The sequence below is a fragment of the Gymnoscopelus microlampas genome (assembly GCF_963454915.1).
Source record: "Gymnoscopelus microlampas genome assembly, chromosome: 9".
Taxonomy (NCBI): Eukaryota; Metazoa; Chordata; class Actinopteri; order Myctophiformes; family Myctophidae; genus Gymnoscopelus; species Gymnoscopelus microlampas.
Window position 1 is genome coordinate 49,604,381 of NC_139946.1, and position 18,558 is coordinate 49,622,938.

An 18,558-nucleotide genomic window follows, 5' to 3' on the forward strand; every position below is an offset into this window, starting at 1 on the left:
AACTTTTAAAGGAGCGCAATTCTAAAACTATTAAACATTTCAAAGATTCATTTTCAGGCAAACATGTCGACGGTAAGATGAACATTTTAAAGTATGATTGAGGTTACTAGGCGTTAGTATGTAGTTGTAAGCCTGCCTTTAAATGTCCATTGGCCGCATTGACAATGCATTGGGCGCTTAAAGTTAAATATCTCCAAAACTACAAATGATTTCAAAGAAAAAAATCTCAAGCATGCATGTCCACAGTAAGGTGGAATTTTTTAACTGTGAATGGAGTTTCTAGTTGAAAGTGTTTTTTTGAGGTCCCAAAATCGTCCATCGACCTCCATTATAAATCTCTGAACTTTTGAAGGAGTACAATTCTAAAACTATTAAACATTTCAAAGATTCGGCCTTGAGTCCCAAGACTCAAGGCCCAAAAGAGGAATTTGATGTTTCCGCGGGAGTAATTGGTTCGACTCAAGACCTTGAGTCTTGGGACTCGAGGCCCAAAAGAGAAAACAGCCTCTGTCTCGACTCAAGACCCAAAAGAGAAATTTGATGTCTCCCCGGAATCATACGAGGAAGTAAAATGTATAATAAGCAAGATAGGAAACATGGCCGCAATAAATGGATCCAGGGAGAAAGCGTGGCAAAGTATTGCCCACAAATTAAATGCACAAGTCGTCCAGAAATATATACAATTTGTAGGAGCCATTTTCATTTGATTTCATATTTTTTGACTGAATGGCGCCCCCACTGGTCGCCTCGTAAAATGGCACCATGGTTCCCTATTAATCAGGCCGCAGCTGTGTGTAGCAGGACGCCAGAGGAGAAACAGATTTTCAACCGCTCGCTCGCTCGCTCGCACCATACACACACAGCGCAGATCATGAAAGAAAGACTTTGAATTGAATCACTTTGAGTTTATTTTGAACCTTTTATGCTGCGCCTGTTTGTTTTGAAAGCATTTTAGTTTAAGTCTGGAGCCTGTTTCTTGTTTTCGTTGTTTGCCCCCGCCCCCCATATTATTTGAAACTTTACACTACTCATTCCACAAAATCAACCTGTTCGAATCCATGAAGACAACAATCAACAAACATCAGACAGTGAGTAACAACAACAGCCCAAGTCAAGCATAGTGAGCGCGTTTAAGACGTATCCTGGCGTGGATAGGCATATTGGCCCTACAATCAAGTTGAAAATCTCTCTGATACGGACACAATGAATGAAATTGGATGGATCTAAAAGATCTAATGGATGTCACGCTATTGAAGTTAATGGAATGTGCGACGTCACATGGATAAATGAACGCGAAAATCGCGCATTTAATGAAGATTTGGATGAATATATGTCGCCATTAAATAAACCCTGTGCATTGATATAAGTTTGGATTTGGACAACAAATGCTGCTTAACGATGTCTGAGACTGCACATGATAAGGAGGAATTAGGCCAACCTGAAACTGTTATTGAAGTGCCTGAAGTTACCACCGTTCACACTTCTGATAAAACTGATCAATTGCTTGTGGTTGAGGGGAAAAGACAAGGGAAGCCCACTCAAAGGGCACTTGAAGCAAATTATGCAAAGCAATGTAATGCAAGAAAGGCTAAACTTGGACAACTCACAAGCAAAAGAAATGTGCTACAAGCACTCATGGTTGATTTCAGAAATGTTGAAATTGTTAAACAAGAATACAATGAATTTAATTCTAAAACAAATGACTTCAAATTACTTCGCAAATCAGTACAGCAGCTATTGTCAGAAGAGGAAGCTTCAGATGACCACGAGCAGTGGTACAGGCCTAAGTTCAAAAGCATATGTGAATTTCATGACAAAGTTATAGAATGGATAAATAATGCCCCTGCAGCCATGGCACAAAAGCCAGCAGAAGTAGCGCCAGAAGTGACACAAGCACTTAGTGTCAAATCATTTGGAAATGTTTCAGTTGGCATGATAAGTAGAAAGCAAATGAAAGCTGCTACAAGCACCTCAGCATTAAGGCAGGCAGAGGCCGAAAGGGCAGCCCTACTTGCACGTGCTGCTGCTCTTAAGCAAAGGCAAGCATTTGAATTAGAGGAGGCACAGCTCAAAGCAAAAAAAGAAGCATTTGAATTGGAAGTGGAAATTGCAGCTGCTGATGCCAAGTTGAAAGTATTAGATGTCACTAAACATGTAGACACTAAGTCTGATATTAACCCCTTAATCCACATCAATGAATATTTTGCCTCAATGCAATCCTTACCAGTGGACAGCCAGAAGGTTGATAATTATGGATTGGATGATGAAGAGGAGGATGATGAATATTTACAGGATGATGATGAGGATGATGATGATGATGACGGTGATGAAGATGATGAAGTAGAAGGAGCAGCTTCACAGCCAGCACTGAGACAAAGGTCTCAGCATGCCCCTAGTGGCCAATCACGGCAGCCACATAGACATATAAGGTCACGGTCACGGATGCCTGTTGCTCACCAACAACCCCAACAGCTTAACCCAAACCTTAGCTTGCAAGATGGTGCTCAGGTTAATGTTCGATCAGGCGGAGCCATGATGGACATTTTGAGAAAACAAAATGAGATCACAGAAATGTTAATTCAAGAACAGAGGTTCTCACTCCTGCCTTCTAGAGAAATTCCTGTTTTTAAAGGTGATCCATTAAGTTATGTCTCTTTCATTAGTACATTTGAACATTGTGTAGAAAGCAAGACAAGTGACAGCAGAGATCGACTGCTCTTTCTAGAACAGTTTACAGATGGACAACCAAAGACACTTGTGAGAAGCTGCCTTCACATGGATTCCCAAAAAGGCTATGTGAAAGCAAAACGGCTGCTACGCAAACATTTTGGAAATGAGGTTCTCATTGCTGCCTATCAGGAAAAAATTCTGAATTGGGATTTAATCCGATCAGAAGATGGCAAAGCCCTACATAAATACGCACTCTTCTTGAGAACATGCTGCAATGCCATGAGCAATAATGAAATTCTGCAAGACATGAACAATCCTACACACTTAAAATCTGTCTTATCAAAACTGCCTTTCAAGCACAGAGAGAGGTGGAGGACTGTATCATATGATTACTATGAGCGTACACACAGAAGAGCCAAGTTCCCACAACTTGTAAATTTCATTGAAAGGCAAGCAAACATTGCCGTTGATCCCCTCTTTGGAGAAATACAAGACGCAAAACCGAAGGACAAGAGGACATTCCCTTCTCCCCGAAATAGTAATTTGAAATCAGCACCAGTTTCATCATACACTAAAAGCAACTATAAAAGCAGTTTTGCCACAGTAACAGAATCCTCAGAACCAAAGTCACAGTCGGGCACAAACAGCTCTGCAGCGGTGCAACAGAAAACATGTTTCCTTTGCAAAGAGAATCACAGCACAGATTTGTGCAAGGAATTGGATAAGAAAATGCACAAAGACAAAGTTGAGTTCTTTAAAGTAAATGGTTTATGTTTCGGTTGTGTGACTCAGGGTCACATGAGTAAGGACTGTAAAAGACGTATGACTTGTAAAATATGTACAAAGAAGCATCCTACTGTGTTGCACATTGAATTTAAAGATGCAAGTCAAACAAGTCCAAACACCGATAGCGTGTCAGTGGGCAGTGCATTAGTCACCATGAAAAGGCCTATCCATACTGGGGCCGGTGACCAACAAAAACTGTCAATTGTTCCTGTGCAAGTTAAGTTGTCAAATTCCAATCAAGTACTTCAAACGTACGCTTTCCTTGATCCAGGGAGCACTGGAACCTTCTGTACTGAAGATTTAAGGAAGCAACTGAATGCCAAAGCGACACCAACTCGAATCCTACTTCGTACTCTTGGACAAGAAAAGGTCATAAGTATTAACAGAATCACTGGGCTGGAAGTGTCAAGTCTTGAAGGAGATCATTTCCTAAAACTGCCACCACTCTATACCCAAACAGAAATTCCTGTAACCAAAGAGCAAATTCCCACTCAGGTTGATGTGCAAGAATGGAACTACCTCAAAGAGGTTAAGTTGCCATATATTGATGCAGATATTGGACTCCTGATTGGTAATGATGCAGCTAAGTTTATGGAACCTTGGGCAGTAATTAATAGCAAGGGTAAAGGGCCCTACGCTGTAAAGACAAGACTTGGATGGGTGGTTAATGGGCTTCTACACGAACCCACAATAAGCCATAAGCAGCCAACCCATATTTTCAGCAATCGCATATCGATAATAAATTTGAATGACCTCATGATCCAACAATTCAATTATGATTTCCCAGAAAAGGGTTATGAAGAGAAGGCAGAAATGTCTATGGAAGATAAGAGATTCATGCAAATCATGTCTGACTCTACTAAAATTAAAGATGGTCACTACCAAATAAACCTTCCATTCAAGCAGACTGATATAGCGATGCCTAACAACCGCCATCTGGCAGAGCAGCGTGTAATGTCACTAAAAAGGAAATTCAAGAAGGATCCGGAGTTTCACAAAGAGTACACTGACTTTCTTGAAAGTGTCATTCAAAAGGGACACGCTGAAGCTGTACCACGAGAGCAGTTAAATCCAGAGGAAGGAAGGACCTGGTACTTACCTCACCATGGAGTACGCCACCCAAAGAAACGCAAACTGCGTGTAGTCTTTGACTGTTCTGCATCATTCCAAGGAACTTCATTAAATGATGAGCTTATTCAAGGCCCAAACTTAACCAACACACTGCATGGGCGTCTTGATCCGGTTTAGACAAGAACCAGTAGCAATGATGGCAGACGTAGAAGGCATGTTCCATCAAGTGAAAGTCACACCAGCTGACAAAGACTTTCTTAGATTCTTATGGTGGCCAAATGGTGACATCAGTCACAGCCTAGTAGAGTACAGAATGACAGTGCATTTATTTGGAGCAACATCTTCATCCAGTGTTGCTAGTTATGCCGTGAGAAGGACTGCTGAAGATAATAAGGATAAGTTCTCAGCAGTGGCAGTTAACACTGTTAAAGAAAACTTCTATGTTGATGATTGTCTTAAGTCTGTGCCAAGTGAGAAGGACTGCATAGCACTATCTAAAGAATTAAGAACCCTGTGTGCTCAAGGAGGTTTCCGCCTAACCAAATGGGTAAGCAACAGCCGCACAGTGCTGGCCTCTATTCCAGAGGAAGAGCGAGCCACAGAGGTAAAAGATATTGACTTGGATCAGAAGCACCTACCGGTAGAACGGGCCCTTGGAGTGCAGTGGAATGTGGAGGAAGATACATTCAGAATCCAAGTAAACATGAAAAATCAACCTTACACAAGAAGAGGAATCCTTTCCACTGTAAGTTCAGTGTATGACCCTCTGGGGTTCTTAGCGCCTTTCATATTCTCTGCAAAGCACATCTTGCAACAGTTATGTCAACTGAATTATGGATGGGACGACAGGATTCCAGAGGCTTTTTGTCAATCATGGCATAAATGGCTCACTGGACTACAGCAAATGGAAAACTTCAACATTCCAAGATGTATTAGATCTAAAGAATTTGGCAAAATCAAGTCAGCCCAACTTCATCACTTCTGTGATGCAAGTGAGACAGGATATGGTACTGTGACTTACCTTAAAATGACCAATACTGAAAACCAAATTCACACATCTTTAATCATGGCAAAAGCAAGAGTCGCCCCCTTGAAACAGGTTACGATACCTAGAATGGAACTTACAGCTGCAGTACTAGCAGTGAAAGTAAACCGGATGCTGGAGACTGAGCTACACCTTCCACTCAGAAAAGCGGTGTTTTGGACAGACAGTACATCAGTCTTGAAATACGTCAGAAACAACACCAAGCGCTTTCAGACTTTCGTGGCTAACAGAGTCAGCACTATCAGAGAACACTCTTCTGTTGAGCAGTGGAGATACTTGAACACCAAGATCAACCCTGCAGACCATGTGTCCCGAGGTCTTACAGCTGATGCATTTTTAAAGTGTGAAAACTGGAAGAAGGGACCGGACTTCCTACAGGAAAAGGAAGAGACATGGCCTAACTTACCTGCTGATCTCACCCCCATAACAGCCGACGATCCTGAAGTCAAAAAAGAGAAAGTTACAGTCAATACCATCCAGATGACAGATCAAGATCCTACTAGCACACTCATACACCACTACTCAAGTTTCTACAGATTGAAAAGAGCTGTGGCATGGATGCTGTATTTGAGAACTCACCTTTTACAGTTGAGTAGAAAAAGAAAAGATCTGATGCGAATTCAAGAACCAGACACAGACAAACAAAAACAGTTAATTGAAGTAGAGATGACAAAATTCAAAAACACTGTAAAGGTACACAACCTCTCTCTGGATGAACTGGACATAGCAGAGATAGCCGTTGTACAATTCTGTCAAAAACAAGGATTTCAAGAGGAAGTTGAAACATTACAGAAAGGAAGTTTGAACGTGCAGAAACACAGTTCAATCTACAAACTTGATCCCAAACTTGAAAACGAGGTATTAAGAGTGGGTGGGAGATTAAGCAGAGCAGCCATGCCAGAAGATGCAAAGCACCCTGCCATTCTCCCAAAAGACCATCATGTGTCAAAGCTCATTCTTAGAAAGATCCATCAGGAAGTAGGACACAGTGGGAGAAACCACATGCTCTCCTTACTGAGACAAAAGTATTGGATTCCATGTGCCAACTCATTGGCAAGAAAGATTCTTTCTGAATGTGTGACATGTCGACGTCTCAATGTATCTGTTGGAGAACAGAAGATGGCAGACCTGCCAAGAAATAGAATAACACCTGACCTACCACCTTTCACACAAGTAGGAGTAGACTATTTCGGACCTATTGAGGTGAAAAGAGCCCGTACCACAGTCAAAAGATATGGAGTCATTTTCACCTGCTTAATCAGTAGAGCAGTACACCTAGAAGTGGCCCATTCTTTAGATACAGACTCGTGCATTAATGCGCTCAGGCGTTTTATTGCTCGAAGAGGCCAAGTGATGGAAATACGGTCAGACAATGGGACTAACTTCATATCTACGGAAAGGGAACTGAAAGAATCTTTGAAGGAATGGAATTTGGACAAAATAGAAAGAACTCTACAGCAGAAAGGAGTCAAATGGATATTTAATCCACCCGCTGGTGCCCATCATGGTGGAGTATGGGAACGATTAATCCGTTTGCTCAAAAAGATCTTGCTATCAGTCACCAAACAACAAACTCTGGATGATGAAAGTCTCCATACAGTTATGTGTGAAGTGGAAGCCATGCTCAACAGCCGCCCACTCACTACAGTTTCAAGTGACCCCAACGACCTGGAAGCATTGACACCGAATCACCTGTTATTGCTTAAGAAACAGTCGATCCTTCCACCAGGAGTGTTCCAGGCCGCTGATGTATATGCAAAGCGCCGTTGGAGACAAGTACAGTACTTGTCAGATCTATTTTGGACTAGATGGATAAAAGAATACCTACCTCTTATGAATGTACGTCAAAAATGGAACCGCATCCGCAGGAACTTTGAAAAGGAAGATATCGTGATCATAGCTGACACGAATGCACCAAGAGGATCCTGGATGTTGGCTAGAGTCCTGGAAACAATGCCAGACTCAAGAGGACTTGTGAGAAGTGTGCGTCTTCAGACAAAAACCAGCGTACTTGAAAGGCCCATCAGCAAGATTTGCCTGCTGGTGCCAAACTCAAATTAAGAACTGAAGATTCAGACAGGCCTATACACCATGCCTGTTTCCCACCTCACAAGTATTTATTTGATTTTGTTTTGAACATTTTTGTATGGCTCCAGTTTTGATTTTGTATTGTTATTAGAGCCTGCCCATAACAATAGGGGCCGGTTATGTAGGAGCCATTTTCATTTGATTTCATATTTTTTGACTGAATGGCGCCCCCACTGGTCGCCTCGTAAAATGGCACCATGGTTCCCTATTAATCAGGCCGCAGCTGTGTGTAGCAGGACGCCAGAGGAGAAACAGATTTTCAACCGCTCGCACCATACACACACAGCGCAGATCATGAAAGAAAGACTTTGAATTGAATCACTTTGAGTTTATTTTGAACCTTTTATGCTGCGCCTGTTTGTTTTGAAAGCATTTTAGTTTAAGTCTGGAGCCTGTTTCTTGTTTTCGTTGTTTGCCCCCGCCCCCCATATTATTTGAAACTTTACACTACTCATTCCACAAAATCAACCTGTTCGAATCCATGAAGACAACAATCAACAAACATCAGACAGTGAGTAACAACAACAGCCCAAGTCAAGCATAGTGAGCGCGTTTAAGACGTATCCTGGCGTGGATAGGCATATTGGCCCTACACAATTTATATGCAAGTTCATAAATATATAATTCAGCTTAAACATGAGGAATGTATAGTGAATATTGGAATTATCGCCTACTAATCTACAATGCGATAGCCTATTATATGCGCCATGCATCCAACCAATGTCTGAGTCTGTGCTCAGGAATGTGTCAAAAACAAAAAAAAAATATTTTTGTTATTTTTATATGTATTTTTAGGTGAACTATTCTTTTAAGTGTCTTGTTCAGGGACACTTTGACACATTGCTGAGGCCTGGGATCGAACCTGGGATTTATGCGCAATAACCCCACATTTGCAAGACCACTTTGGTAAAGGTTTGGGTTGTGTAGTTACCTTGCCATCATCATGATCCAATATTCAACATGTATCAATATATTCATGTTTTAATAACAGATTATGTTTATGTTATTGACTCAGACCTGTAGATAATAACCAACAAACAACTTAAAGACATTTTAAACAGCCAAAACAGGAAAGTTTATATATAAGTTTATAAGTAGTTTATTTGGTTCTTGTGTTTTAAACACAGTGAAAGGTTCATGTGTTTTGTTGTAAGAGTTTGATGTGGTCTTCAGGATACTTAAGGCATTGGTTCTCAAAGTAGGGTCCGGGGACAGCAAAGTGTGTTAATATAGCGTCACAATAATTTTAACCTTTTATACTTTGGCTATTCAAAAATAGCAGATATACAAGCTCATAGCGTGGCACAGAGTACCGCGCTATAACCACTCGAAACCTAGCATCCCTTTTCTGAGGAGAACTTTAGCCAAAAACAGCCGATCTACAAGCCCACAACGCCTCGCAGCGCGAGGCGTTGTGGGCTTGTAGATCGGCTGTTTTTGGCAAAGAGATATATAGGTGTAGAGGGAAAAAAGAGCAGACCAAGTAAACAAAAAAAAGTATAATTTACTTGAGCACCTGCCCCTCAAAATGTCTGTGCACGCCACTGACCACCAGACATCACAGTGTGACTCCCTACCCTGAGTACCTTCCTTGAAAACCGCCATAAAAGTGCACCTGTCTGCAACTTGCAACCAGTGGTGCAAAGTAACTAAGTACATGTACTCAAGTACTGCACCACCAGGGGAATTAATGAAGTTCTAACAACCTCATAGACACGTGAAAAACAGAAAAAGTGCAAAACCATGGCACCATCTCTTTCAGTAACAGTACTTTCTAGTTACTTATGATATCCAGAAAACTGGCATATTTTGGCATAAAGTGCTTGTATCTTAAATAGTCTTTTTCCTCAGCAGTTTGTAGTTGAGTGCAATGACCAGAGGACAGAACGGGACGGGTCCCACCAAGTCTCCGGCGATGATGTTGAGAGAGTCGGGCTGGGATCCGGGCGTCTGCTCCTGCAGCCACTCCCTCAGACACGCCCAGTTCTTCTGCGTCAGAGACCTCAGCGACTGCTTGGGGTGGGTGGCGATGTAAAACCCCTCGGCGGTCAGGTTTAGGCCAGAGACGAAAAACCCGTCTGGACAAAATAAGAGAGTAGAACACAATCAGCCCGAGTTTCAAAGCTGGCATCCTTATTTTGGGTGAAAATGGTTTAACAATTTCAAGCTTGTAGATCTGCCACTTTTCATGCTTTTGTGTGATGCCGTATGTATGATCAAGTAGTGCGTTAATTTACGAAAAAACACAAAAAGTTAAAATATGGAGAAACAAGGTTTCTGCCCGACAGCAACAATATAATTTGGTATTTTTCACTGATGTGTTTTCTTTTTTTTTTACTTAAAATCTTTATCCCACTATTTTGTAACCCCATTTTTTTACACCCAGTGCCAATTGTCTATGGAATCATGGGCGCTACACTTTGCAGGGGAAAAAAAACACATGAAAGTACAGTTTAAATACAAGGTCAACTAAATAGCATTGAAAAGCCCATGAAAGCTCAGTGGCTTGTTTCAAATGGTACTCAATTCATAGAGTTGTACAGTGTTGATTTCGTCGACTACAACTATGGCGAAAAAATGTTCGTCGGCTACCTTTTTTCACTGACGAAAACTAAATAAAAACTAAGCTATGATGACTGAAACTGAGACTAAATATATTGACAATTTCGTCAACAAATAAAAACTAGACTAAAATGTTAGTGAGAGACTAGTGGAGAAGAGTCATTTTATGTTTGGTTGCGCTCGGGTGTTGCGCACTGAAAATAGCAGATCTACAAGCTCACAACGTGTTGCGCTGCGACGCGTTGTGAGCTTGTAGATCGGTTATTTTCAGCATGCAACCAAGTGTAAAATCAGCCATTACGACGGCATCAAGGCACCGCCAAAATGCATTTCAGTCGACTAAATCAACTGTAGATTTAGTCGACTATAATCTTACGATATTTAGTCGACTAAAGCTAAAACATTTCAGATGACTAAAACTAAATGGAATTTTATTCAAAAGACTATGACTAAAACTAAATCACAATTTTGCTGTCAAAATCAACACTGGTGGGGTTGGCGAAAGGGCCTACTCTGTGTGGAGTTTGCATGTTCTCCCCGTGTCTCTCCTAGGGTACTTAATACCCTCACAAAAACATGGAGTAATCCTGGTCACTATACCGCCTCCCCCTGGCCAGCCAGGACGCCTGATGGAGGGGAAAGGAACTGGTTGGAATAACGTGTTCCTTCCACGCGCTACATCCTACCAGGGAAACTCCCCCCTGTCAGGTGACAAGAAAGTCAGTTGGCTCTCATGCATTGAAGGAGGCATGAGCTCGGCCCTGGGCTCTCTAGGCTGGCAGGGGGAGTGTAGCGCCCAGGATCACTTAGAAAATTGGCACCGGGTGAAAAAAGGGTTACAAAAATCGTGGGATAAAAAAATGATAGTGTACCTGGTCGTCCCAGGTGTTTCTTCCGGTCCAGGTATGTGATGACTCCCTGGGCTGTTGGTTCGTCGGCCCACCAGTAAGGGATGGCCGGCCACAGCTCCTGGTGGCTGACCGCTGCCTGGTCGTCATAGGACAGCAGCACCTGATGACCTCAAGGTCCTCAACGTCACCGCTGCTTCCTGAAGGAGGGAGAGAAGAGAGGGACAATCTGTAAGGCAATGCTCACAAACGTTGGGACAACAATTCCATTCAATGAGTAGTGGTGTAAAGTAACTAAATACATTTACTCAAGTGCTGTACTTAAGTACAATTTTAAGGTATTTTTTTCTACCTCTACTTGAGTATTTTGAATTTGCAGTACTTTTACTTCTACAATTATTTTTACCACTACAATTATTTGAAAACTTTAGTACTTTTGATTATCATTACAAAACATACATACATTTTGGCCATTTGAAAATAGCCGATCTACAAGCTCACAATGCGTCGCGATTGTGAGCTTGTAGAATCCTCAAAATCCTCAAAACTGTACTTAACACATCGGGTGCCAGAGGTTTATAAAAATATTATACGTTCAGTGCCTGCAATTCTTCCATCCACTTACATTGATACGTTTCGTGCTGTAGAAGCCCCGACGCGGAAGTGCATGTAAACAAGCGTGCGTGCGAGACGGCGGAGGGTCCCGACTAACGCCTGGAACAATAATATTTCTAACGCGATCCTCCATTGCTGAGTGATCGCTGATCGAAAACGGCTCGCTTCCACCACGTTAAAAAGAAATGGAGATATTAAGCTTTTAGACAAGGAGTTAACATTGGAAAGGCCGACCGGAAGGATTTTTGACATGGATCCACATCCGGCCTCTCCTTCTCAGAAACTCCTTGGATGATCCCAAAGTTTCGTTAGAGCGCCCCACGTGGGCCCCACGTATAAAAATAAAATTGGGTCAAAAATGGTCCGGACCGTTTACGGCACTCCTCGTTTGGATTATGAAAAACGGTCCGGGCCGTTTATGGCACTCAATGTGTTAAGTACAGTACTTAAGTAAATGTACTTAGTTACTTTACACCACTGGGGTAAACTCACTTTACGTGGACAGAGTTTGGAGCCAAAGAGTTTCTTCAGAGACCAAATGAAGGATTGATGGAGCTGGTCGCTCAGTCCCTCAAAATGGCTGCAAGCCAGAATAACAATCTCCTTTGGGTGAGAGTCCAGCCATGACTCCACTGATGTCAGGGTTTCCTACAAAGACATGATGGCAAATGCAACACATGTTTATTTGGCACCCCATTCGGATGCTATCAATGCATTGAATGGGAGATTATCATGTTTTATCAAACACCAAGGCACACATTGGACACAAAGTTTGAAAAGCACTGCATTACAGTGTTGTCTTGAACAGCTTCAACAAACATTAAGCACAGAGCTCATCAACAGAGACTGTCATTATCACTGCCTCCAGGCAAAACACACCACACTTGTTCTTCATCTACTGATGGATTTATTCGGCTCAATCACAGCATTCTAATATCGGCTTCAATCCACCGTTGAACTGTTAATGAATAAAGAAATAAAATAAACTAGCACTCAAAATATGCATACGATGTGAACATAACAGTAGATAAACATATACATGCATGCTATTGTACAACAAAACTTAAATTTCATAAAGATGTTCATCGCATGGGTACAGAGGGCATGTGTACCGATTTTTGTGAAATTTGGACAAAATATGTGGGAGGAGGAGCTAAAAGTGTGTTTTGAAGAAAATTCAAAATGGCGGAAAATCTATCCAGATACAAATGGGCGTGGCCTAAATGGGGAGTTGCGTCATGACACCAAGGAATCCAGGGAAAAGGAGATTTTTATTCTACGACCTACGGTTCAAGAGTTAGGCCAAAAGGTGAAGTGGGCTGTTATAGCGCTACCATGAGGCCGGTTGGTGTAATCATTTTTTTAAATAATTTTGCACTGGACCATGTCACTGACGAAACTGTCACTGTCCAAGTCTTGTAACTCTAGTCCCTGCGGTTTCTGAGAAAAAAATACTTGAATTTGAGTTTTTTCATTTTCCCATTAAAGTGGATGGGGGAATTTAATGCACTAACAAATCAATATCAATTAAACTATGTAACCAATCTCTTAGCAAAATACAAGAGCACGATTCCCGGTGAAGCCGGTCATTTTGACATATGGCACGAAATTGGGAAAAAAAAACTGTGGGAGAAATAGCGGCCCATCTAGAATAATAATAAAGTGGGAAGAGTACTATAGTCTGTTAGGGCAACCACACTAACTAAATGTCCATGAAGAGACAATGCAATATTCATATATAGACAAACAAACATCTCCTTCCACTTGAAGTCTCCAAAGGGAGGAGGAAGTGTAACCACTAAATGTGGCCTCTTGACACAGAGTTCATGGGCAGAAACATAAACACCTCCTGCACAGTGGAAACAAAAAACAAATCACGTAAAAATATTTCCGCAGCTAACATCAGCATATCCACTATAGACGCAAAGATGAGGCTTTAAACTATGCCGGTTAAAACCCTTCGTACGCTATTCACAACCGAAAGGCTTCTTTCCAGTAGTGTGTATTGTTTGAATGTGTTTATTTAAGGAAGTCAGACATCCAAACGCTTTCACACAATGGTCAAAGTGGTAGGACTAGGGTCGTTCTCTCCTGTATGTATTCTCTGGTGGCGTTTAAGATCACTGCTCTGTCTGAACCTTTTCCCACACTGGTGACAGTGGTAGTGCTTCTCTCCTGTATGAATTTTCTTGTGCATTGTGAGAGTACTTTTGTGGCTGAATCGTTCCCCACACTGGTCACAGTGGTAGGGCTTCTCTCCTGTATGAATTCTCTGGTGAATTTTGAGATGACTGTATAGGCTGAACATTTGTCCACACTGGTCACAATGGTGAGGTTTATGTCCTGTATGTAGTCTCTGGTGAATTTTGAGATTACTGTTCTGGTTGAACACTTTCCCACACTGGTCACAGTGGTAGGGCTTCTCTCCTGTATGAATTCTCTGGTGAGTTTTGAGAGTACTTTTGTGGCTGAACCGTTCCCCACACTGGTCACAGTGGTAGGGCTTTTCTCCTGTATGAATTCTCTGATGTTGTTTGAGATTACTGCTTAGGCTGAACGTTTTCCCACACTGGTCACAATGGTGGGGTTTATATCCTGTATGTATTCTCTGGTGAATTATGAGATTACCGCTCTGGCTGAACACTTTCCCACACTGATCACAGTAGTAGGGCTTCTCTCCTGTATGCAATCTCTGGTGATTTTTGAGATGATCTTTTCTGCTGAATATCATCCCACACTGGTCACAACAAAAAACCTTATTTCCTGTTTGACTCCTCGTGGATGTTGAGGTGCTGGCTTGAGGCTCCGTCTCTCTGTTTTCATCATCATCTTCGCGTTTCACTGCCAATAATGTCAACGATGACCCTGCAGCCTCCCCTGAGCTTGGAAGCATCTCCTCCTGTTCCTCTTTAGTCTGTGGAGGTTCTGGTTTCACCTGGACCAGAATGGGGCTCCTCTCCTGCTGTTCCTCTTTAGTCTGTGGGGGTTCTAGTTTCACCTGGACCAGACTGGGGCTTCTCTTCTGCTGTTCATAGGAAACTTCCTCTTTACACACAGGAAGTAGAGTGAGGTCTAGGAGGAGGAAAGAGAAGGGAGAACATCAGATGCTAAGTGAGTGTACATTAAGTGTAGATTTTAGTGGCTTTCAGAAGTGTTGCGTGATTATCTATTTTGTTATTGGCTTTTTAGTTTTTCTATTGCTGAGGCACATTTGAACAATTTACTACCGGGGACACTTAATACAATAATTATGCCTACTTTGCAACTATTCGCTGTTGGTTATTAACACATTTCCTGTGTTATGAAAATTCCACAAGAGGGCGCTCTAACACAACTTAGGAATGATCCCTTGACGCTGATAGAAGGATGTGACGTCATCCCGATAAACATCTATTCCGTCCATTCCTATATTTTAGGATTTGTAGAAAAACACTTCTAGCTCGGATTTTTTTTTTTGGGTGAAAACCAGCCATTTTCAACGCGCGATTGCAACAAAATGGCCGATCGCGGTAAAACAAATGTTGTTCCAGTGGATAGACCAGACCCTCCCCCACCCCGCGGACACTTTTTATTTACATCTGCGTGTACGTCGTGGCTTCAGCAGCGCTCCAAAGATTGTCAAAACAAGGTGAAAAACGTTGGCAGAAGCAAAATAATTAATTAAATAATACCTCTAATGAGCAGTGAATGTGATAACTTTACACAACATTGAGGAAATCTGTCCTCAAAATACTTTATAGCACGTAGCTTCCATATCGGCTACTATGAACATATGATTCTGTAAATACAGACTTTAAACTGACTAGTAGACAGTTGAAACATCCAGTTAATAAAACAGTACCTACCTATCCTGTACAACTTTACTACAGGTTGCAGCATCGCATCAAACAGTCCATGTCTCTGGTCCATCTCTCGCTGTTCCTCTGACCGTGTTAATGATCTTTTGGAGGCCATCTCTGTTGATGGCGTAGATCTCTCCCTGTGGTGCTCTGTGGAAATAGAATAAAAAAAGATTTAGTTTTCATTCATCAACCTTACATACCACAGAGAAGATCACTGAAGAGCTTCAACAATACAGTGCTGGTTTTTATGTTAAATCAACATAACATTTAGAAGACTTTGATAATATTTTTAAAATACTTTCCAAAGACTCACTTCTAAAGAATTTGTCATAGACAGGGCTCACATTAAACTTTTTTACTTGGTAGAACTGCTGCTGCTACCAAATAAAAAAAATGAAGGAGCACCAGAAGTAATTAGGAGGACCAACCAAAGTTTAAGGAGCACCCATATGTAATCATGTATTTATTTATTTAACATAATTAATAAAAACAATAGTATAACAATGTGGCTTACAAATATCATAAAATGATGAAAGTAGCCTGAAAAATGCATGGTAGGAAACTGGGACTTTCTGTAAAATTCTGGGGCCAGGACTTGAAATGTAGTGTCTTGACTCTGTCCCTCATCCATCCATCTCTTCAAAGAGACTGAGGTATCAATCCAAAGTCTAAAATAATTGCAAAGTAAATATAACATGGTATATCTCATTACATTGGCCATATTGTGTATAGCTAAACCTACTGTCTAATGAGCACATCAGTATTCTTTTTTTGTGTTGTAATCTACATTTGTCAAAAGGCTACACATTGATTCTGAATATTTACCACACACACACACACACACACACACACACACACACACACACACACACACACACACACACACACACACACACACACACACACACACACACACACACACACACACACACACACACACACACACACACACACATGCTGTTTGAGATTACTGTTTAGGCTGAACGTTTTCCCACACTGGTCACAATGGTGGGGTTTATATCCTGTATGTATTCTCTGGTGAACTTTCCCACACTGATCACAGTAGTAGGGCTTCTCTCCTGTATGCAATCTTTGGTAATTTTTGAGATGATCTTTTCTCCTGAACATCATCCCATACTGGTCACAACAAAAAACATTATTTTCTGTTTGACTCCCCGTGGATGTTTTTTGCTTCGGGTTCGGGTTCTGAGACAGCTTGTTGCTCAAAGGCAATCTTTGTCCTTCCACATGTTGCATCTTGTGTGATTCCAGTGTGTTTACAACTGACTCATAATTTCTGTTCCTGCAGTTATCATTGTCATCAGTATCAGATTCAGAACAGTGTGAAGAGATGAGCTGGTCATTACTAGTTGGTTGCGATGATAGTATTGTCATATGTTCAGTTGAGGTGCTGGCTTGAGGCTCCGTCTCTCTGTTTTCATCATCATCTTCGCTTTTCACTGCCAATAATGTCAACGATGACCCTGCAGCCTCCCCTGAGCTTAAAAGCATCTCCTCCTGTTCCTCTCTAGTCTGCGGAGGTTCTGGTTTCACCTGGACCAGACTGGGGCTCCTCTCCTGCTGTTCCTCTTTAATGTGTAGAGGTTCTAGTTTCACCTGGACCAGACTGGGGCTCCTCTGCTGCTGTTCAGGGGAAACCTCCTCTTTACACACAGGAAGTAGAGTGAGGTCTAGAAGGAGGAGAGAGGAGGGAGAACATCAGGGGAGAGCAACTCAATAGCCAAATTCCAATTCCTCAATGTCTGCCTCCTCTGCACTCCAGCGTGAATCAGAAATGGTTCACATAAATGTTAATTTGCTTTAGGGGGAGCACAGAGTGAGTAGAGAGGAGGCTCCCCAAGCCGCTTAGAGCGATGATAAGTGAGTGTACATTAAGTATAGATTTCAGTGGCTTTCCCTACTTCCCTAACCCTTAACAGAAGCGTTGAGTGACTATCTATTTTGTTGGCAAGGATGATGAATTAATAAATGACAGTCAATGTGTTAATACAATAATACTGCCTACTTTGCAACCCTTTGCTGTTGGTTATTAAAAACTTTAAGCAACATTAAAGAGATCTGTCTTTAAAATACTGTATAGCACGTAGCTTGTAGATCGACCACTATGAACATATGATTCTGTAAATACAGACTCTCTCTGTAGTAGTCAGTTGAAACATCCAGTTAATAAAACAGTACATACCTATCCTGTACAACTTTACTACAGGTTGCAGCATCGCATCAAACAGTCCATGTCTCTGGTCCATCTCTCGCTGTTCCTCTGACCATGATAATGTTCTTTTGGAGGCCATCTCTGTTGATGGCGTAGATCTCTCCCTGTGGTGCTCTGTGGAAATAGAATAAAAAACATTTAGTTTTCATTCATCAACCTTACATACCACAGAGAAGATCACTGAAGAGCTTCAACAATACAGTGGTGTTTTACTTTTTATGTTCAATCAACAACACATTTAGAAGACTTTCATGATACTTTTAAAAGACTTTGCAAAGACTCACTTCTAAAGAATTTGTCACAGACAGGGCTCAAATGTAAGTGTTTTACTTGGTAGAACTGCTGCTACCAATTTAAAAAATAAGGAGCACCAGAACAGATTAGGAGCACCCACCAAAGTTCAAGGAGCACCCATATGTATCATGTATTATTTTATTTGTTTTACATAATTAATAAAAAACAACAACATAACTATGTGGTTTACAAATATCCTACAATGATGAAAGTAGCCTTAAAGGTTCTATGACATTCATTTTCACTTTTTTTTATTTTTTATGTGTTGGGGGCGTTTTATGACCTCAATTACACCCAAAAAAACTGAACTTTGAACATCAGTGGATTTTCTGTGGTCTGGGGTTTTCTGAATAATTAGAAAACCCCCTCCCCTATCCTTTCCTTTGGGGGGGGGGGGGGGGGCGGAGCAGAGGCGATGATTGACAGGCAAAATCCCTCAACAGCGACACCCGCAGACAAAGATTTATTTTTTCATTGCAGTTGAAAAGGCTTTAGAAATGTGAG

At 41.5% G+C, this 18,558-nt stretch overlaps 1 protein-coding gene and 1 pseudogene across 2 annotated transcripts; both read right to left on the reverse strand.

The window, feature by feature from the left end:
* Positions 1 to 9,423: 9,423 nt before the first annotated feature.
* On the reverse strand, positions 9,424 to 13,043 carry LOC311052448 (PI-PLC X domain-containing protein 1-like; annotated as a pseudogene). The gene is made up of 4 exons (XR_014602891.1): positions 13,020 to 13,043; positions 12,178 to 12,333; positions 11,095 to 11,270; positions 9,424 to 9,738 (listed from the first exon to the last, which is right to left on the reverse strand). The product of XR_014602891.1 is annotated as a PI-PLC X domain-containing protein 1-like (transcript).
* LOC311052110 (uncharacterized protein) lies at positions 12,929 to 15,726 on the reverse strand. Its single transcript, XM_084066921.1, has 2 exons — positions 15,531 to 15,726; positions 12,929 to 14,757 (listed from the first exon to the last, which is right to left on the reverse strand). The coding sequence occupies exons 1-2, from the start codon at positions 15,637 to 15,639 to the stop codon at positions 13,736 to 13,738; spliced, it is 1,131 nt and encodes a 376-aa protein (XP_083923047.1). The 5' UTR covers positions 15,640 to 15,726; the 3' UTR covers positions 12,929 to 13,735.
* Positions 15,727 to 18,558: the final 2,832 nt, after the last annotated feature.